This window comes from Psammomys obesus, unplaced genomic scaffold (genome assembly GCF_907164565.1).
Source record: "Psammomys obesus unplaced genomic scaffold, mPsaObe1.curated_primary_1811, whole genome shotgun sequence".
Taxonomy (NCBI): domain Eukaryota; kingdom Metazoa; phylum Chordata; class Mammalia; order Rodentia; family Muridae; genus Psammomys; species Psammomys obesus.
Genome location: NW_026596353.1, coordinates 373,133 through 394,618, shown reverse-complemented (window position 1 = coordinate 394,618; position 21,486 = coordinate 373,133). Strand labels below are relative to the sequence as shown.

Genomic DNA, 21,486 nt, shown 5'->3' with positions numbered 1-21,486 from the left:
AAGGTGAATGGTCTCTGTCTTCCCCCACCTGCTCAGGTCTGCAAGTGCTGATAGAGGGGTTCCTCTGTCCCTGTTCCTCCCTTATTCAGGGTCACTCCCGCCGAGCGCCCTAAGCACCCTCTGCCTCGCTCCTGCGCCCTGGGGGATGTGTGTGAATCACTTGAGAGCGGTACGTAACAGCCGGGTGCTCTTCACCTTTCTTCCCCACCGGGCCGTTCTTCGGGTCTTAGAGACGCGAGTGCAAGAGGACTAGCACGCCTTGCTGGATCTTCGGGGAAGTGCGAGGCACACGAGGAAAGAAAGCGTCGGGCGGCTTCCTCCGCACAGAGCCGCGGGTGCACGGCGGGGGCTTCCGCCACGCCGGGGCCCGCGGCGCAGAGGTAGAGCTGGAGAGCGGGAAGCCGCCCCGCGGACAGCCGCACCTCGCTCAGCGCCACGCCACAGCCGGGCGGCACGTCCTCCCCCTCTGCAGACCGGGTTCGAGGCTCTGTGGCCTCCGCTCCGGACGGGCTCGCCGGGGCTGGAGGGCGGACTCGGCCCCCGTCCCCACCTCCCTGCCGCAGGCCGGGGCGGGGCGGCGAGGGCGGCCGGAAGGGGTGTGGGCGCCGGGCGGGTCCCGCGCCGCCCCGCCCCGGGGACGGAGCCCGCGGCGCAGCATCCTGGCGCGGAACCGGTCGCCGCGGCCACTGCCGTCCGGGAAGGTCCCAGGCGGTCATGGCCTCGCGAGGCGCCCGCCCCGGCCTGCACTCGCAGCGCCCCGCGCAGTAGCCCCGAGGAGAGGCGGCCTGGACGTCGCGGACGGCCGGGCGGGCAGCATGGAGGAGGCGCACCTGCTTTCGGCTGCGGACGTTCTGCGTCGCTTCTCGGTGACAGCCGACGGCGGCTTGAGCCCGGAGCAGGTGACAGAAACGCGGGAGCGCTACGGCCCTAACGGTGAGCGCAGCCCCGCCCTGCGGTGGGGAGCTGCCCCCTCCTGGCTCTCGGCCGGAAGCCGGGGCTCCGTAAGTCTCCGCAGAGGCGCGTGGGGCACCTGGCGGGGCCGCGCGGCTCCTTCGCGAGAAGGAGCCAGGATCCGGCTCCCCACTCCCGTCACGGTGCACCCCTGCAAGCCTTAGCCCGTCCTATCCGAGGGCCTCGCGGGATGCCCGCGCCCGCGCTGCTGGGCGATCGCCGGCCCCCGGCAGGTGCAGGCTCTGAGGCCGGCTAGCCGGGGACTCCGAGGCACGGCCTATCAGCTGGCTCCCTTGTCTCCCCGGAAGGTTCAACGAGAAAGTGCGGCTTGTCAGCTGTCAGCTTTGGCGCTCTTAACCCCAGTCCCAGGTCTTCCTCTTTCTGCAACCCCAAGCGGATGTGGCTGGCGGGAGTTGATGTGGGTTTGAACTGCTGGGGCAAAGACCCACCTTCCTGGAGGGGCAGGTCGGAGGTCTGGGGGAGCTCCCCGGGAGTTTTTTCCTCAGCTGGTGCTCTAGAGTGGCTCCTGCCCCGTCTCTGGGCAAGGAGGGAGGACTCGCACCCTTGCAGTTTACTGAGATGTGGCTTCCTCACCTCCCTTAAAGGAGCATGGGATTCTCCTTCCTGCCAAGAGTCTTGCCAGTGCCAATAGACGGCATCCAGATGTGGCCCACACGTTGCTAGGAGCCTGGAGGTGGACACACAGAGGTTCCCTGCAGTGTCCTCGTGAGCAGGACCTGTCACTCCTGGCTCAGAGCCACAGCACCTGTAAGCCTGAGTGATTCAGAGGAAGACAGACACACACACACACACACATACACACACACACACACACACACACACACACACACACAGCGAGAACGAGAGCCATCAAACCCACCCCAAACTTGTATCTTTTTGGAGAGCCTCACCCTTTTAGAATTGCCAGGCACTAGAGGGAACCTTGTTCTGGCCTGGGTGTCTGACTGCTCAGGGTAGGCTGGGAAACTAGGAAGAGCTGTCAGAAAAGGTGTTTTGGGTTTGTATTGGTTTATGAAAAACCACCTCTTATGTAAATATTATCTTTCTGGAGCAGAAATCCTTTTTCAAAAAAATTAGTTGCTATATTTAGTTGAGCTGTGGGAGGAACTAGGAGATAAATATTATTTAATACCCCCATTAATGACTTGGCAGTGAGGGTGTCCTTTGCTGAAGGAAGACAGGAGTAGCGGGGTCTGCCCTGACCTTGAGGGGGTAGAAGACAGGCCTGGGGTCTGCAGCCTATCTGGTGTTATTGTGATCCTTGGTTCTCATATGAAGATGGAGGCTCAGTCGGCCTTGGGTTCTGTCCCAGGACACACAGAGTCTGTCCCTGGAGGGCTCTGGCCTAGTTTACTCTCTTTGGTTCACGCCTTCATTGGTCCAGAAGAGATGACCAGGAGAGAGGGAGCCCTAGCCCCTTACATGATGTAATTGTGTCTGGTGAGGGAATGCCAGGATGTGCTGGTGTCTGTGATTCTGGAAGAGGACATGGTAGGAAAGGTTGGCAGAGTGTTTCAGGAGCCTCTGTGTTGGTGGTGCTAATAATAAAAGCCCCGACCTCATTGAGTTCAGTTCAAGCCAGGCACAGCTCTCAGCACTTTTAATCAGTTAACTCATTTTTACCTCCAAACAACTGTAAAGTAAGGACTTTGTCGCCCCATTTCACTGAGGAGATGAATGAGACACTAGAAGCTTAAGTAACTTGCTAGGGTCACAGTTGGTGGTGGGGTTGGCACTGGGGCCTCTCTTTAGGTCTCGGTTTTGCCTGTCTGCATCAGGCGGGTACGGTTCTGTACCCTAGGCCTCCTCCGCACCCCCTGGCCGGCACCTGTGCTAGGTATGGGGTTGTCTGAGCAGTGACTATTCCTGCTGCGTTCCTCTGTCCTCTGGGTCCCTCCCAGCACTGCTTGTTCCTCAGGAAGCTGTCTGTGGCTCTGGAAGTTGTCAGGTGAGCAGAGGGGAACCAGCTGCCTCTCCTGCCTCCTGATCTCTGCCTGGGGGTGGGGGAGGCAACCTCCAGTGTGAGCTCAGCCTCTGAGTGGAGCAAGTAGGGGTGAGCACCCGACCTGTGTGCCGCCTTAAACAGGTCACTTGGACACTCTTCCTTGGTTTCTTTATCATGAGGCTACAGCGCAACCCATGTCAGGGTTGTTTGTGCAGGCTTAGTGAGGTCACTTACATGGAGTCCTGTAGCTCAGAGGTGGGGCTGGGCTCTGGGCCGGAAGCTGGGTGTTAGGATGGGCAGGGTGTGCAGGCAAAAGGGACACCCCAGAGGCCTAGTGTTCCCCTACCCTAGGCAGCTACACACCTGCAAGGTCGTTACTGCTGGAAACCACAAGGAAGTCATTTGCTTAAGTCCTCCAAGTTTGCAAATTCTGCCTGGGGTGGAGAAACGGTGGGGCCACTGGGGAATCTCTCCCAGCTCCTCCCTCCTTCCCTGACAGAAAACCTCAGAGCTGCCTAGAAGACCGAACAGCAAATGAACAGATCAGCTGGGAGGTCCAACACACATGAAAACACACTAGCCTCAGTCGCCTTGCTAGCCTGGGACTTGTGAGTTTTCTGCTTCAGTCTCCTTAAGTGCTGGGGTATAGGCCTGTGCCATGATGTTTTGCTTTTGTGTTTTGGTTTTTCTAGACAGGGTTTCTCTGTGTAGCCTTAGCTGTCCTGGAACTCCCTTTGTAGATAGACCAGGCTGGCCTCTGCTTCCCAAGTGCTGGGGTTGAAGGTGTGAGCCACGACCTCTCTTGTTTTGGTTTAATTGTGCTCAGGATTGACCCAGGGTCTTGCACATGCCAGGCAAGCTTTCTAACAACTGAGATACACTTCTAATCCTAATTTTATTTTTTAAATGAAAAGTTATACAAAGTATAATTTTCTTTTTTTAATTTATTATTTGTACAAGTTTCTGCCTGCATGTGTGCCTGTGCACCAGAAGAGGGCACCAGATCTCAGTATAGATGGTTGTGAGCCACCATGTGGGTGCTGGGAATTGAACTCAGGGCCTCTGGAAGAACAGCCAGTGCTCTTAACCTCTGAGCCATCCCTTCAGCCCCACAAAGTATAATTTTCAAAGAGTTCAAAAAGTATACAGTGAGGTGTCCCCAGCCGCATTCCCAGCAACCACCTCCTTCACACACCGGAGTGGGGCTGGGGTTGCTATGATCCAGTGTTCGTTTCTTACAGAGAAGGAGGCAGCCTAGAAGTGCGGGTCCTCTTGGCTAGAGCTCTCAGAGACATCCCCTAGGCAGCCTGTGAGCATCCTCATGCTTCACAGGGCCTCACCATGGGGGGCTGCGTTTCTTCATCCCACTTCCCATGGCTGTTGGGTGGTTTGTGGCGTTTGCTGTTTCACACAAGACGCTCTCCTTCCCTACTTCATGTCACCACTGTGAGTGACATTGCAGAACAAGCTCCTAGTGGAACTGGTGAGCAAAACAGAAGTGTTTTCACTTTTGGGCACTGTGGCTGCTTCAATGCCCATGGGAGTGTGGCAGTCAGCCTACCCGCTTCCACCATCTAGCCAGTGGTGTCACATCTCGTCTTTGACCTGGGCCGCTCTGATGGGAAAGTTCCTGTTAGAGCTTTCCTTCCTTCCTTCCTTCCTTCCTTCCTTCCTTCCTTCCTTCCTTCCTTCCTTCCCTCCTTCCCTCCTTCCTTCCTTCCTTCCTTCCTTTTTTTTGTTTTTCCTGTTTTCAAGTCAGGTTTGACATCTTTGGATGCTCAGAAGCCATCTGAAGTCTATATGCCCCTAAACAGCATAGGCCAAGGCTGGAGGCTAGACAGTGCTAGGCCCATCCTGATACAAACACCCACCCCTGAGGACCCTGGAGGGCCAAGGATATTGGGTTGTGTGAAATCCCAGGAGGGCAAAACAGTACCAGGCTGTGACCTTGTTTCCTGTCTCCAGCTGGCACCAGAATAGGGGAAACCCATATGCATGACCCCCAGAAACAAGACCACAAGTACAGCGCAGGCATGCTCATGCTCTGGCTGACCTCTGGCATACTTGCCCCGTTTGGGTCCCAGTGTTTTCAGCATAGCAGAGCTAGGACTCCTATATGCCTTTAGGATCTGAAAGTGCCTCTGCTGGGTGCTGTTACCTGCAGCCATTTTGGGCTTTGCCCTAGTTGTCACAGCTCCTGGCCCCTTGCTGAGGACTGCCAAGGAACAGTGTCAGTCCTGCCCCAGTGGGACCTCTCCCAAGTGTGTCCTGAACAGGGTGGGGCCTGCCCTGTGATGTGGGAGGAGACGTGGTGTTGACAAGCCCTTCACCACCAACTCAGGTAGGCTGGTGTGGCCTCCATGGCACAGAAACCATCTCCCCCTGGGTCTCCCTCAGAGCCAGGCTATCCACTCTAGGTGGACCCTGGAGACAGGGCAGAGCCAGGTGGGTTGGGCGGGCCCTGCCTGGTTAAAGCCTCTCCCTTCGTTTACAAGTGACAATTTAATTGCTCTGTAAATTTGCCTTGGAGGAAGACCTTGCTGAGCGCCCGCCTCTCCCAGCTGGAACTGACACTCAGAAGCTGAAATTCCAGTTTTCCATGTTAAGAGAAGGAAGGAGTTGGAGGGGGAAATTAGAGGAGCAGGTGGAGCCGGGGTGGGGCACAGCCCAGTGGTGTACCTGACTCTACCCTCTGGTCCACAGCTCCTGTTTGGGCAGTAGGCCCTGTCTCTGGCCTGAGCAACTGAGTAAACAGTGGCCTGGGGGCAGGGGCTGGGTGCATGATGACCCAGCATGGTTCCAGGGATGGTTCAGGCTGCCTTGGTGCTACTGTCTAGTGGCAAGAGAGGCCCAGCACTAATTCAAGGAGTCGTGATGACAAGGTTGGGGTGAAAGGGCCCGGCTTCCTGGAGTCTCGGTGAGCTGATGGGAAAGGTATATGGAGGAAAATAGAAAGTGGTGGCCCTCATGAGCCCTCCTGCTTGGTTGCAGAGAAATAAACACATAAGCTGGGGGTGACTTTGGAAGAGCAGGCTGGGAGGGCCAGGGACAGCCTCAGAGGCTGCTCTGGGCCTCTGAAGCTCTGGCAAAGGCAGGGTTCCATGATGTGTATCAGGCGCTGTTCCAGGTGCTAGAGACGTCGAATTGGCCAAGTCTTGCTTCGGAACTGACAGTTGGATTATGGTCAGCGTGTTGTTGCCTGGTGACTGGGCTGTGTCTATTTCAAGAGCTTTCTGCCAACCACTCAGCCTTCAGTCAGCATCAAGAGGCACTCCTATCACCACAGCCTTTGTGCAGATGGGGCCTTCTGGATTTGAACTTGTGCCCGCAGGACCAGATTCCATGTCCTGAGTCTCATTTGAGACTCAGGGGTCCCATGCCTGAGTGGGGATAGAGTGCTATCAGGTCAATGCCTTTGCCCTATGTAGCTGTCAGCACTGTGGGAGACAGGACAGGCACCCCTCAGTCCTTAGGATCAGCTGGGGACAGGTAGAGAGAGCCAGCATCTTTCTCCTCACTGGAGACTCTCCCAGAGCTCTGCTTCCTCTGTGACCCTGGGACTTATGCATGTGAAAGAGGGAACCTGGTCCTTCAGGGTCTTAGTGAATTCGACATTTGAAGCAGACCAGGCTTGAGTAGGTAGCGGGCCCCAACCCCTGTCTGTGAGGACAGCAGGCCCTCTAGGACCACATGGATTTGGGCTTACTACAAAGGAATGGGTATCCTGGTGAATGTGCAGGACCCCAGGGTCTTTCAGGTGGTCTTGATGAGCAGTTAAGGGACTAGGGGGAGAAAGGCAGGACTGCCTAGGAGTTAGTACAGGAGGCCCAGAGCAGAGGCTGAGGGTCAGAGGGTCAGAGGTGTAGAAATGTCCCCTGATACTTTCCAGCTGTGTGGTCGTGGAGTTGTGACTTGGCCTCTCTGTGCTCAGGTGCTGTGAAGTAGGAATACCACTGCATCTCTTCAGGTAGAGACAGAGTCCTAGAGAATAGCATGTGCAAAGGGGAAGCAGGGCAGCTGGCACCGTCGGTGCTGGCTGCTGGTATCAGATCTGCAGGGCAGCTTGCAGGCAGCACACCAGTCTTCCTGTTTACCCTCTGGAAAAAGTGTGGTAAGGCCACCTGCCTGGTCCTACTAGGTGTGGGCTCTGCTGTTCACGATAATTGTCACAGTCGCCCCTTGAGGCACCTGTAGTCACCCCATCTTTCCAGCTGGACTCAGTTGCTTGCCAGATTAAAATCTGCCACAGGCAGGGATTGGCGTGGCCTTCCCCCTGACCACTGAGCTGGCTGAGCCTTCCTTGGCGTGGTTGGCGGGAACCTAGTTGTAAAAGTTGGGCCGAGTAGAGGCCAGGCGTTGCATTAACAACTTCAAAATTCCAGTAGCTAGTCAGCCTGGAACACACAGCTGGGATCCCCCACGGGAGACTGATGTTGCTGGCTCCTGAGTTCCAGGTAGTCTGGGCAATACAGCACGAGACCCTAGCTCATAAACCAAGCCAAACACTTCCCACTGTGGGGTGGCAGGTTGGTTATCTGAGACACAGGGTGACTGATGACTGACCACTATGGTGAGGGTCAGTAGTGCACCATGCTGCTCAAGGCGACAGCCAGCAAGCTGCCTCGTGTGGCTACTTACGTTTAAAGGAGTACAGTCAATACAATTAAAAATGTCACCCGCAGCCACATTCGCCTGTTCCCACGGCTCAGTGTCCACACGTGGCTAGTGATTGCTGTGCCAGATGGACAGAGCTGTCCATCTTCACCGAACAGTCTGTGGGACAGTGACCCTACAGAGAGCCTTGCACCAAAAACCTAGTCAGCCATCTGGGAACTGACACACATCCTTTTTTTGGAACCTCTCATGGACTGAGAAGTGCATAGTTAATGTGGCCTGAAGGTGGGAGTGGGAGAAACAGATGTATATGGGGAAATGTAGCTTTTAAAGGGTCACTGTGGGTCAGGTAGACAAGGAGAAGGGGGAGCTGGGGAGACACCCCAAGCGCAGCCTGAAGACTAGAAATGGTGTGTGCCTGCGACGTGTGGGGTGTCCTGCACATGTCACAAGGAGCAAAGCATGGTGGTGGGTGGAAGGGCTTACCTCACAGAGAAAGGCCAGAGGAACAGCATGAGGAAGTCAGGTGAGACGGACAGCCCTTCTCTGGGCCATGAGCCTTAGTAAGGTGAGAGACTCCTGCTTGATGTGCTGTGGGGGTGGTCACTGCATTGTTTGATGCAGGAGCATGGCTAGGATGACCTCTAAGGAACTCTGCTCCATTGGAGAACTGGCCCAGAAACCGGGCCAGGACCTCCCCCTACCTTTCCTGTTCGCTTCAGTTAAATAGATCAGAAGGGAAAGTCTGTTTGATTTTAATCTCAATGCAGGACACTGGAGATTACATTTTCCGTGGAAAATGTCAGCCATTGCCTAAAATAGGACTTTAGAGAAAATGCTAGAAAGTGTATTTTTAGGTTATGTTTTCCTCTTGGAGCCCTGAGGGCCACTGGCTGCTTGCTGCTGTCCATGGTTCAGCTGACAGGCGTAGACCTTAAGCTTCCTTGGTGCATGGTCTGGGGAAAGAGTTCCCATAGGAAAAACAAATGTCTGTGGGCCGAGAACACGTGGACAGATGTGAGGAACTGGACCACCTTCAGAAGTAGAGAGGGAAGGATGAGAGGCTCAAAATCTGTCTTGCAAATGGATCCTGGGTTCTGCTGAGGCGTCTAGCCTTTGAGTTGCCAAGGACAGGAGACACAGTTCTGAAAGACTGGCCACATGGGGGCTTCAGTCAGCTTCAGCCGGATAAGGGCTTTGCAAAAGAGGAGATTCTATTGGAGCCCCAACCCTGGGGTCCAGCTCCTGCCAGCTGCACAGCTCCACACAGACACTGACCTGCTGTGGAACTTTGCTCCAGCTGTGGTCCACTCTGACCCTCTGTCCCAAATGGCTGGGAAAAGATTCAAATCCCACCGGCCAGAATTAACTCAAGAATTGTAGGTAGTAGAGAGTTTGACAGAAGTGCTGGAGAGATGGCTCAGCAGTTAAAAGCACTGGCTGCTCTTGCAGAGGATCCAGGGTCAGCTCCCAGCGCACAGCCATCTATAACTCTAGTTTCAGAGAATCTGACGCCCTCTTCTGGCCTCCTTGGGCACTGGGCATGGATGTGGCACCCATGCAACACTCTTTCACACAGAAAATAAAAATTAAAGGTAAACTCTTTAAAGACATTTGGAAGGTAAACTGAGTCAGGTGCTTCTGGTGCTTAGAGACAGCATCCTTCGAAGTATTGTATGGGACTGGACACATGAGGGCCACCTTCCTTGAGTTTGTCTTGGGATCACAAGAAGGGCCTGAACATGGCTGGTTCCTTGGTGTTTAGAAATAACTAGGAGTGTCCAGGGGAACTGAGTGGGCGGGACTCCGAGGTGGCCTGGACACTGCAGGGGCATGTAGGTTAGAGGCGGGTAAGCGCTGAGGGCCTGTTAGGCTGCAGGAGGCTGCGGCCAGGAGTGGCAGCCATGTAAGGGAGATCCATGCTGTTACAAAAACTGCAGACTCTGGCTTCAGATTCCCTCTTCTCCAGGTCTCAGTTTCACTTGTATGAACGGGGGTGGGCTGGAAGCCCTGCTCCCCCTCTAGTCTCATCCTAAGGGGAGCCAGCCCACATTGACTACTTAACAGAGTGGGGTGGGGTAAAGGCAGCCGTTGAGCCTGAACATCAGTTCTGGGACCTCAGGGCTGGGAGGACACATGAGACTATGTGGCCTCAGTGCGCTCCAAGTGAGGATCCGGACTCTAGAAGGTCCAAATATTAACCAGTCTCTTCTCTCTTCCTGTTGCTGGGGCCACCTGGATCCTGCAGAGCTGCCTACTGAGGAAGGTGAGGTGGGGTTAGGGAGGGTCTATAACACCCCTGAGCTAGATACTTTTAGGCTGTAACACCCCATCCCAGCTGAGCCCTTCAGGACTTTGGGCTTTCCCTCTGACTAACAGAGAAAGGCCCCTAAAAGTCCCTAGTTCTGAGTGGGGAAGGTGATGGGGGGGGGGTGACTAGGACCTGGGCCTCACACTCTCCTGTTCCAGGGAAGTCCTTGTGGGAGCTGGTGCTGGAGCAGTTCGAGGACCTCTTGGTGCGCATCCTGCTGCTGGCAGCCCTGGTCTCCTTTGTAAGTAAGCCCTCTGCCTCCCGTGATCAGGTCCTGCCAGCTCTCAGAGCGTTAGGCTGCTCTGTTCTCCGTCATGGACACCCCTCAGGCTTCTGTCCCACACTCCACCCCTGGCTCCTACCTGAATCCCTCCAATCTGTGTATGCCCTTGTGCAGATGGGTTCTCAAGCCCCAAGCCTGCCTTTCCTGTCCCCGCCCTGGCCAGGGTCTGTTGGACTCGGCACCTTTGACATCTGAGCCAGGTGGTTCTGGGTGGGGGTGGGGTGACCTAATGCAGTGGACATCACCGGCCTCCCTGTTATGTTCCAGCCGCGCCTCCCAGTGACAATCAAATGGGTCTTCAGACATTGCTAGATGTCTGTTTAGGGGCCAGACTCCCTTCAGGCTCTTGATCCCTTCCTGGGTTCCTCAAACAGGCTTTAGTCTCTAACTTGGCTTTTCTTTCTCTCTGCCTTTCTCATTCTTGCTGTCTAGGCCCCTTCTGGACCGTAGTTTCTGGGTTCTGAGTGGGAGGTGGGGCGGGAGATAATGACTGTCCTTCCTGGCTGAGCAGCAGACGCAAGGTTAATGCAAGGTGGGCAGGTACAATTCTTGTTCCTGGGGAGGAGACCTCATCTTGGTGACCCAGAGTGTGGAGTCCCATGGGACTGGCTGGGACTGGCTCGGACTGGCTCTTCCTGTTCAGTGGTGGTTGGTTCTTCTGGTAACTGTCCTGTGAAAATGGGAACTCTTGTTTGTTTGTTTTTGTTTTTTGAGACGGGGTTTCTCTGTGTAGCCTTGGCTGTCCTGGACTCATTCTGTAGACCAGGCTGGCCTCGAGCCCACAGAGATCTGCCTGCCTTTGCCTTTGAGATTAAAGGCATGCACCACCACCGCCCCACTGAAAACTGGAACTCTTACAAAAGGAAAAAAGCAAACCAAAACACCACATGCATGCAGATGTCTAATGGCAAAGCTGAAGGGATGCCTCTATCCTTCAAAGAACAGATGGAAACGTTGAGGGCTTTGGAGGGAGGTGACAAAGCCTCGGTGGGGCTAAGAGGTGGATTTGGGACATGACCTGTGAAGGCTGAGACTCTGGGGTGGGATTGGTGTTCCTCTGACTGGAGGCCCTGAACACGAGCATTCACCAGAATCATGAAGGCTTGTTAGCAGTTTCTGCTCAGGATGTCTGGGCTGGCCCGAGAACTTTGGGTCTAACAAGTTCCCAGGAGTGTCTGGGTTGAGGACCACGATGAAAAGCAGGGAAGACAGGGAGGGGTCTCCAGCTGCGTCTGCTCCCTCGGAAGCTGGTTTAGGTGGGATGAGGGCTGTGGCCGCCACATCCTTGGTGGGCAGGCTTTCTCCACCAAGGCCTCCTCCCTGAGCCCAGGAGAGCGGACAAGATTCAGAGTACAAAAGTCAAGGGGCTCATCTCAGGGTTCCCCAGGACAGTCACGCTGACCAGCTCTGTCCCTGCAGGTCTTGGCCTGTTTCGAGGAGGGTGAGGAGACTACGACCGCCTTTGTGGAGCCCCTAGTCATCATGCTGATCCTCGTGGCCAATGCGATTGTGGGAGTGTGGCAGGTGGGAGGTGCCGGAGGTGGGGTGGGCTGGCCAATGCGATTGTGGGAGTGTGGCAGGTGGGCGGGTCCCTGGCTCTCCCATCTGTGAGGTGTGGTTTCTACTTTCAGGCCCGTGTTAGGCCCCAAAAGTTTTATTCTCAGGGGAGGCCTTCCGGGGCAGCAGAGGGAGACCACCTGCCCCTTCTGCTTTGCAGGAACGCAATGCTGAGAGTGCCATTGAGGCCCTGAAGGAGTACGAGCCCGAGATGGGTAAGGTGATCCGCTCTGACCGCAAGGGTGTGCAGAGAATCCGAGCCCGGGACATCGTCCCTGGGGACATTGTGGAAGTGGCAGGTGGGTATGTCCAGGTCTTTTTCTTTCCACTACGGGACAACAGGGAGCCTAGTTTCTCTCTTTGCTTCCATCTTGCACTACGGAGAAGTGACTGTTAGAACCTCCCAAAACCCTGTTGGACAGATCCAGTCCACAGATTCTGGCCAGAGTGGCTGGGATCAGCTTGCAGATCATATCATATCATATCATATCATATCATATCATATCATATCATATCATATCATATCATATCTATCATATCATATCATATCATATCATATCATGATCAGGCCCCACCTCTGGCCTTAGCCTTGCCTCTGGGAGCCTTTCTGGCTTTGCTGGGCCCGGGGCCCTGAACTCCTCTCAGCCATGCTGTTCTCCCTGTGCAGTGGGAGACAAGGTGCCTGCCGACCTCCGCCTTATCGAGATCAAGTCTACCACACTTCGAGTGGACCAGTCCATCCTGACAGGTGAGGTCCATGGGGATGAGGCCAGGTGATGGGCTTGTCTCCAGGTGCGGCTTCTCAAACATCTCATCCTGTAACCAGGGGAATCCGTGTCTGTGACCAAGCACACGGATGCCATTCCAGACCCCCGAGCCGTGAACCAGGACAAGAAGAACATGCTATTTTCTGTAAGTTTTGGGATGCTCGGGGCTCAGCCTAGATGGTAATAGTAGTCCTGGTGTGATGGCTCAGCCCGAGTTTGATCCCCAAGGCTCACAGGTTAAAAGAACATAACTGGTTCTCACAGGTTGTCCTCCAGCTCCACACTCACTTGATGGCATGTGCATGCTCACCCCATCCCAAACACACACACACACACACACACACACACACACACACACACACAAAGTGATACATTTTCATTCAGTGTTTTTGAGAAGGGTCTTGCTGTGTAGCTCCTTCTAGCCTGGAATTTTCTATGGAGACCAGGATGGCCTCTAACTCAGAGATCCATCTGCCTCTGCCTCCTGAGTGCTGGGATTAAAGGCGTACACCACCATGACTGGCACATAATTGTTTTTTTCTTTTTTACATTTTCAAAGTCCTATAGGAATGGACCTCTTGGTAATCAACAATACATGCAAATTTATAGTAATCATAAGAGCTTGTGTTTACTGAGACCTGCTTGCTTGGCATTGGTCTAAGCCCTTTAAACTTGATAGCTTATTTAACCCAAACAACTAGCCATTGAGGTAAGGTTGTCTCTGTCTTTTATCTATAATTCCCAGCAAGGAAATAGGAGAGAGGATAAGTCAATTGCCAGGTTCACACTGAATGAGCAACGGCATTGAGATGTGAGCTGAGATATCTGGGTCTTAGGGATTTCTCTTTCCTGCAAGGATGCTGTGCCTCCAACTGTAGAGGAACAGGACGTGCCTTAAGTCACTCAGTGGAAATGTTCCAGGCAGCAGAGAGTAACAGAAGTGACAGAGCAGCTGCAATTCAGCAGCACCATGCCCCCGCACACCCAGGCATAGGGGCTAAAGAGCCTCCCTGGAAGAAATGGAGAGCACCATGCCTCAGAGCGCTGAGAGCCCTGCCTGAGTTCATGGGCCAATGAGCTGCTTTGAATGGGGAGGTTGCCATGACACACATGGAGAGTGTCTCGCCGTGGGTCTTTGCTTTAGTTGTGGGCAGCTAGCAGGGTAAAGCTGCATTGCTCTGCGTGAGGGACAGGCAGGGCTGCCCGCCACTAGTACCTGTGTCCCAACATCTCCCGTTCACGTCCATCCAAGGGGCACCAGGCAGCTAGCCTCTAAGGAGACTGCCCTTTGGACCTGTGTGGGGCCACCATGAAGAACAGGACACTGAGTACAAGGCTACCTGTCCTCTACACTAGGAGTTGGGGTGTTTTGGTGTTTTGTGTTTTTGTTTTGTTTTGCTTGTTTGTTGTTTTGTCCAGAGCCCTGGGGAATGGGAGTGCCAAGTCTCAGGTTATGTGGATTCTTCAGTGAATATTTGCCAACCGCCTGCCTGAGATCATTGCCAGCCCAACTCCTTCCTGTGTGGCTGTTTCTGAGTCCTAGTTTGATAGGTTTTATGGGTTGGGCTTGAGACATGTAGCTGATGTCAGTCCTGAAGCCTTCTTTGGGCCAGGCACTGTGCTGGCCACGGGACACGTGGAGACCCTCTGTATCCTCGTCTTTATTATCCAGTAAATACCAAACTCTGTAAATCTCAAAACACTGACCACACAGAGGAGCATGCTTGGGCTTGAAGTCAGGGGTCCAGGCCCTGGCCAGAGGCTGAGCAGCACTTCCTTGTCCTCTGGTCAGGGCACCAATATTGCATCAGGGAAAGCCCTGGGTGTGGCTGTGGCCACAGGCCTGCACACAGAGCTGGGCAAGATTCGGAGCCAGATGGCAGCTGTGGAGCCTGAGCGAACGCCACTGCAGCGCAAGCTGGATGAATTTGGGAGGCAGCTGTCCCATGCCATCTCTGTGATCTGCGTGGCTGTGTGGGTCATCAACATTGGCCACTTTGCTGACCCAGCCCATGGTGGATCCTGGCTCCGTGGTGCCGTCTACTACTTCAAGATTGCCGTCGCCCTCGCTGTGGCTGCTATCCCTGAGGGCCTCCCAGCAGTCATCACGACATGCCTGGCACTCGGCACAAGGCGTATGGCACGTAAGAATGCCATTGTACGGAGCCTGCCCTCTGTGGAGACCCTGGGCTGCACCTCCGTCATCTGCTCTGACAAGACAGGGACACTCACCACCAACCAGATGTCTGTCTGCAGGGTGAGTGCCAGCTGGGTGGGAGCCACTGGTGTTAGGTGATATTGTGCGACTGGGTTGGCTCCCTGACCTTGGTAAGGGATGGAAAACCTGTGCGCTGTCTCCCTGATGGTGGTGGGGAGCAGCAGATGGGGGCCTTTCCGTGCAAAACACATCAGTGGTTTTGTCTAGCTCCATCCCTGGGGCCCAGGGTCCCTGCAGTGGCCTTAGTAGGTTGTTTCCAGTCTATGAGCTTTAGTCTCCTCATTTGAAACCAACATATGAGCCCAGAGAGAGTCAAGTGCAGGCCCCACGTCACTGGACCCAGGTTCTGTCCTGCTCTGTGTTGCCTATTCACCTGACGCCTGTCACCAGATAGGCTGGCTCCGGTGACCTGGGAAGGGCTGGGGCAGCAATTATTCATTCCTGGCCACCTGATCCCACATCCCAGGTCCACTGTCCATGTGTTCCAGGGATTCTGGCTGGAATTCCCAGGGATAGGGCCCATTCTGGCTCCGCAGAGTGAGGGCTGGGGGGTGGTGACAGCTATCGGTCTCACAGCTTCCCAGGCGCCCAGCAGGCCCCTTCGCCTCTGCCTAGTAAGCCCTCGGAACTGGTTCAGGACTCTTGCGATCGTACAGCCCCATGGAAGTTCATCGGAGAGTGATGTAAGGGAGAGGCCTGGGCAAGCTCTGCTGTCCTGAATCCACTGACTTGATGAAATCCCTCGTGGGGTTTTATCTGTTCACGGTTCCTTGACTAAAATAAAGATTTGAGAAGCATGGTGTGGGCAAATGGATGTGGCTGAGCATGCTGGGTACTGGACCATGTTTGTCAGAAGACTGCCCCAAAACAGAGGACAAGAAGGACGGGGTAGGGCTGGAGACGTGGCTCAGTGGTTAGGGGCACTGGCTGCTCTTCCAGAGGACCTGGGTTCAAATCCCACACCCACCTGGCAGCTCACATCTGTCTGTAACTCCAAGATCCCACAGACATACATGCAGGCAAAACACCAATGCACATAAAATAAAAGTAAATTAAAAAGGAAGGAATAGTACAGAGCGCCGTTAGGGTGCTAGGCTGGCCGCTGGCTCGAGAGGGAGCTCCAAGAAGCCCCTCTCAGCTGGCTCATGGACCAGGAAATGGGCTGCCCTGATAGGGGAGAGTGCAGATAAGGGCTGGATGATCCAGCATGCCCTAAGACGAGAGGCTCCTTCTCTAGGGTCACCTTCGGATTGGAGGAAACTGTACCTCAGAGCAAGATAAGGGTTTCCTCCTTGAAGGTAGAGAATTGATCCCTCGAAGGGAAGGTACAGCTAGCCTCTCCGCCCACTTTCTCCCTACGGGTAGAGAAAAGAGATGGACGAGGGCCAGACACCTTGCTGGACTCAGGGCGCTCCTGTTGGCAGCTGTCTCAGGCACTGAAAAATGGGCCACAAAACCCTTAGGAGTCGCGAGCAAATGGCCAGTGAGAGCAGGCTGCCGCTGGGCAGAGCAGTCTCAGGTGCCCAGCCCAGACCTCCGACTCCCCTTTGGTGATTCTTGTGGGAGTGCCTCAGATACCCTCCTGGGTCAGACCATATTTAAGATGATGGCAGGGAGAAAGAGCCACGCGGTAGCCTGAGCCCACCTTTGTGCTCGCAGATGTTCGTGGTAGCTGAAGCAGAGGCAGGCACCTGTCGTTTGCACGAATTCACCATCTCGGGTACCACGTATACCCCAGAGGGCGAAGTGTGAGTGTGCGGGAGAAGGCCATGGTGGGATCAAGTGGGCGGAGCCGCCAGAGGGGTCCTTGGAAGTGATTTCCTAGGGGCGGGGCCAATGTGAGACACCTCCCAGGGGTGGGGCCAGGCCCTGTGCTGACCACTCCCTCTCTGCAGGCGCCAAGGGGAGCAGCCTGTGCGCTGTGGGCAGTTTGATGGACTTGTGGAGCTGGCGACCATCTGCGCCCTTTGCAATGATTCCGCACTGCATTACAATGAGGTGGGCCCCAACTCCTTTTCATGATCTCCCTAGGTTCTGTTTTTCGAGACAGACCTTTTTCCTTTGTCCAGCGTCTCATTGTTTGGGTTGATGGCCCTTGCTGCTTCCGAGGAGCATGGCCACCCTGCACACCTTCACTTCCAACCCTCCTCCTCATTTCGCCTAGATCGCTTCTGTAACCTTGTCCACGTGGCTCTTCAGCTAGGAGCGAGAGGCTGCCCGTAAGAGGCTGGAAGGCCAGGGGCGCTTTGGGAAGATACTGAGCGGTAACAGGACAAGAGCAGACATTTAAAGCATGGCACGGGAAAGGCCATTCTGCAAAAGCTACTCGGGACGTACCCTGACTGTCACCTGTGTGGCTGGAACAGGGAAATGGAGCATACAGGAGGCTACTCCTGCCTTCCAGGGACATGTAGGCAGCCAGGCCAGCTCCATGCCAAGCCAAGGGCAAGCAGAGAGCCATATATTTTTGGAGCAGGGGACTGTTTGTAGCCACATTGCCTCTTCCAAAGATACCCTGTATAGACAGTAGCATAGACAGATAACAACACAGGATCAAGGGAGCCCTGTGTGGTGAGGGAGCAGCGTTGAGGCTCAGCAAAGAGAATCTGGACTCCCTGTGTGCCAATGTACTCACAAAAGCTCAGTACTCGGGAGGCTGAGGCACGAGAGTCCATCCTGAGCAGACAGCAGGAGGCCCTCACTCCCTGTGCTCTGTGACCCTCCAGGCCAAGGGTGTGTATGAGAAGGTAGGAGAGGCCACGGAGACAGCGCTGACTTGCCTAGTAGAAAAGATGAATGTGTTTGACACGGACCTGAAAGCACTGTCCCCGGTGGAGCGTGCTGGCGCCTGCAACTCGGTGGGTAGAATCGGGCTCAGCCTGGGCTGTGTAGCCAGGGGTTCTGGGTAACTGGAGATGTGAAAGAACATAGGCCTGGGGTCTTCAAGAAAAAATGGAGGACCTCAGGCACCTTGCCTGAATCTGTGGAGCAGAGAGGGGAAAAGGCTGAATGTGGGCACAGGCTCTCAGTTGGGAAATGCACACATTTTGGGAGAGGAAGGTCAGGGGAGTCTAGATATCAGGCCACAGGGAACAAGAGTCTTCTCTTGAGTGGCAAGTGAGAAGCAGGCAATAGTTGCCAGCTCTGTCCTTCGTGCCCTGACTTGCCTGGACCCTGCAGATCATCAAGCAACTCATGCGGAAAGAATTCACCCTTGAGTTCTCCCGGGACCGGAAGTCCATGTCTGTGTACTGCACACCTGCCTGTCCTGACCCCAAGGCCCAGGGCAGCATGATGTTTGTGAAGGTAGGGGCCTGCCTGTGTGACCTGGGGTTGCTCCTGGGATTGGGGGGGGGGGGGTTGTAATCTGGTCTCCAGTCTCTAAAATAGCAGAGGGAGTGTAGCTCAGTTGGTAGAGTGTTTGCCTAGAGTGCAAGAGGTGATGAGCTTGTTCCCAGAACAACACAAACCAGCTGTAGTAGCATATGCTTATAAGCTCAGCACTTGAAGTGGGTGAGTTTGAGTTCATGAGGCCTGGGCTACATGAGACCCTGTCTCAAAAAATAAAAGAAAGAGAGAGAGAAGAAGCCAAACAAATACAGCCTCACAGACTGCCACTGTGGGGAGGCCCAGGGAGCTGGGAGACCCATTGTCAAAGGAGTGGCTCTGGAGTTAGGGTGGTCAGCAGGCCATGGGAACTGAGAACAGCATCCAGTGCTAAGGGACCACGCTCCTAATTCTGGCCCGAGGGTTCCTGCTCTGCCACAGGCCTCCGGGGTCCTCAGTGTTCCTCAGGCACTCCACAGGAATGACAGAGTTGTACCAGATGCTCTCAGAAGCCCCTTTGCCTCTGCTGGGTAGTGATATGGTTGGTACTCCTATTTTTGGAAGCTGATACCTGGGAAGGAAAGAGAACCCCAAGCCCCTTTAAACCTGATAGAGGAGTCCCATCTGTAGCTTCATCCTGAAGTGGAGGTCTTGGCGCCTGGGAAAGGACAGGGCTTCCATCCTGGGAACCCTAGCCACCTAGAGAAGGTAACCGCTGGGCATTTAGGCTAAGGGAGAGGAAGATGCTACCGATGGGCTAGCCTCAAATCAGGCGAGGTCCAAGCTGATGAAAGTGAAGAGTCAGTCACCCCAGCACCAAAAGCTACCTTGCCAGGGCCACACCTAAAACCCAGAATGCTTCTCTTCCTAGTGCTCGGTAGGGCTTAGCATGCCTCCCTACTGCTGTGGGGGTTCCAGTGGTACTGGGTGAGCAGGGAGAGACACCAGTTCCCATGGGAGATGCTGATCCCACCCAAACCTCCAAATGTTGCAGCATGCCTTCTTAGTTGTGGCCTGGTAGAGGCAGGGGCTACCCACTGGGTGGCTGTGACCTCATCTGACCTATCTCCTTAGGCTTTCTTGTAGCAGTCCCCCTTTGAGCTTATAAGGAATGGTTCTTCCCTTCTGTGTGATCTCCTGGTTGGCCTTTTCCCATGGTGGCTTACAGTTTCCTGTATTGAGCAGCAAGAAGGGCCGGAATCCTGGCTGGTGGAATTGACTCTTCTCCCTTGCCCTCTGCAGGGAGCTCCTGAGAGCGTAATTGAGCGCTGTAGTTCAGTCAGAGTGGGGAGCAAAACAGCCCCTCTGACCACCGTCTCCAGAGAACATATCCTGGCCAAGATCCGGGATTGGGGCTCAGGCTGTGACACACTGCGGTGCTTGGCACTGGCCACCAGGGACACACCCCCAAAGAAGGAGGACATGCAACTGGACGACTGTAGCCGGTTTGTGCAGTATGAGGTAGGTGCTGGGAGCCAGGCTCTTGTAGTGGCACACGACAAGTGAAGGATAGACTCAGGCTGTGCTTGTCTGCCCCTCCCCACAGACAGACCTGACCTTCGTGGGCTGTGTGGGCATGTTGGACCCTCCACGACCAGAGGTGGCTGCATGTATCAAACGCTGCTCCCGGGCAGGCATCCGGGTGGTCATGATCACAGGGGACAACAAAGGCACAGCTGTGGCCATCTGCCGCCGACTTGGCATCTTTGGGGACACGGAGGATGTGCTGGGCAAGGCCTACACAGGCCGTGAATTTGATGACCTCAGCCCAGAGCAGCAGCGCCAGGCTTGCCGTACCGCCCGCTGCTTTGCCCGTGTGGAGCCCGCACACAAGTCTCGAATCGTGGAGAACCTGCAGTCCTTTAATGAGATCACCGCCATGGTGAGGCTATGGGGTAGAGCCTGGGGGCTGCTTGACTCGATTACAGCTGTAACGTAATCTTGCTGTCAACTCTGACTTCTACACTGACCTTCATCTCCAACTGTTTTTGTTAATCACGTGCTTTACCATTGAGTGAACCCCAGCCCCTTGAGCCTCTTATTGTTTACATTTAGCTTAATCCTGATATGTGTTTGAGTCTTGACCTGGTCCAAAACTGATCACAGATATTGACAATAATTCCTCTGCACGGTTCAATACTTTATATTGACTTCAGTTTTGACCTGGTATTCAATTCTGATTTCCAAATTTGACTATGATATCACATATCACGAGGACAATGACATTAGAGGACTGACCTCTAATTTGTGTTTTTTATCTTCAGCCTGAGTCCTGTCTAGATCCTGTCTTTCACCTTGACTCTAGTATGTATCTAACCCTTGGCAGGGCCATAACTGTGACCTCATCCCTGAATTGATTCAGCTTTGCCCCTAATCTCAGTTTGATGGTCTACTCTATATCCAACCTGAATTTCACACCTGTCCTCAGTTTGATCCACCACATCCCTATCCCTACCTCGTCATCTTTCTCTGGACCTAGGCTTGATCTTCTCCAATTTTACCCTAACCCACATCCCTTATCCTTTTCTAATCTCATCTTCAAACCAATTTATTGGTTTTTTTCCCCTTTTTTTCCCTTTCCCTATTGCTTATTTTTCCCTTTTCCCTTCCTCCCTCCCTTCCTTCCTTTCTTTCTTCGTTTCCTTCCTTCCTTCCTTCCTTCCTTCCTTCCTTCCTTCCTTCCTTCCTTCCTTCCCTCCTTCCTTCCTTCCTGTGTGTGCAGGAGCAGAGATGGAGCTGTTGAAGCTATAGTTCTCAGGACCCTCACTCTATCACTCAGCCACATCCTCTGCTCTTTTTTCACTTTTATTTCGTTACATGTCTCCATAAGTTACCAAGGTTGGTCTTGAACTTGTGATGTTTCTGCCTCTGTTTTATGAGTGGCTGGGACTATAGGTTCTCTAAGCTCACTCTTGAATCCACCCTTTCATCCGTCAGTCCTTGGGGACATCCCCTAACACTAAGATTGCTTCAGAAAAGAGAAGTAGGCAATGTCTCAGGTGTGTCCTCCTGACCCGGCCCACAGACAGGTGATGGGGTGAATGACGCCCCAGCCCTGAAGAAGGCAGAGATCGGCATCGCCATGGGGTCAGGCACTGCTGTGGCCAAATCAGCAGCAGAGATGGTCCTGTCAGATGACAACTTTGCCTCCATTGTGGCCGCAGTAGAGGAAGGCCGGGCCATCTACAACAACATGAAGCAGTTCATCCGCTACCTCATCTCCTCCAATGTTGGCGAGGTTGTCTGGTATGGCTCCATGCTCCCTCCTCCCAAGCCCCTGTTCCACTAACTCTGTGTCCCTGAGAAGGCCACCCCTGGACTGTGTGCACCCTAGCATCCTCTATGGTCTTCCCTCTTCATCACTTCTCACCTTGAGGCCCATAAGACTGGACAAGCAGCTTTGCCACAGGGCAGCAGGGTGTCTACATGTATGCATGCATTGATCTGTGTGTGTGTGTGTGTGTGTGTGTGTGTGTGTGTGTGTGTGTGTGT

The 21,486-nt window shown here is 54.3% G+C and overlaps 1 protein-coding gene across 2 annotated transcripts in view; it reads left to right on the top strand.

Annotated features, from left to right (window-relative positions):
• Window positions 1–620: 620 nt before the first annotated feature.
• The window catches only part of Atp2a3 (ATPase sarcoplasmic/endoplasmic reticulum Ca2+ transporting 3), a 31,319-nt gene continuing 10,453 nt past the window's right edge, over window positions 621–21,486 (top strand). Inside the window, exons 1-15 of one of the 2 annotated variants that reach the window (XM_055597320.1) lie at window positions 621–933; window positions 9,780–9,797; window positions 10,001–10,083; window positions 11,545–11,649; window positions 11,843–11,981; window positions 12,350–12,430; window positions 12,509–12,594; window positions 14,242–14,706; window positions 16,327–16,415; window positions 16,563–16,665; window positions 17,394–17,525; window positions 17,848–17,973; window positions 19,237–19,455; window positions 19,541–19,876; window positions 21,020–21,240. In XM_055597320.1, coding sequence (XP_055453295.1) covers window positions 816–933; window positions 9,780–9,797; window positions 10,001–10,083; window positions 11,545–11,649; window positions 11,843–11,981; window positions 12,350–12,430; window positions 12,509–12,594; window positions 14,242–14,706; window positions 16,327–16,415; window positions 16,563–16,665; window positions 17,394–17,525; window positions 17,848–17,973; window positions 19,237–19,455; window positions 19,541–19,876; window positions 21,020–21,240 — 2,321 coding nt within the window. In that variant the 5' untranslated portion in view covers window positions 621–815. Of the gene's footprint in view, window positions 934–9,779; window positions 9,798–10,000; window positions 10,084–11,544; window positions 11,650–11,682; window positions 11,706–11,842; window positions 11,982–12,349; window positions 12,431–12,508; window positions 12,595–14,241; window positions 14,707–16,326; window positions 16,416–16,562; window positions 16,666–17,393; window positions 17,526–17,847; window positions 17,974–19,236; window positions 19,456–19,540; window positions 19,877–21,019; window positions 21,241–21,486 lie in introns of those variants that run through there. The other variant, XM_055597321.1, reaches the window with a different exon arrangement.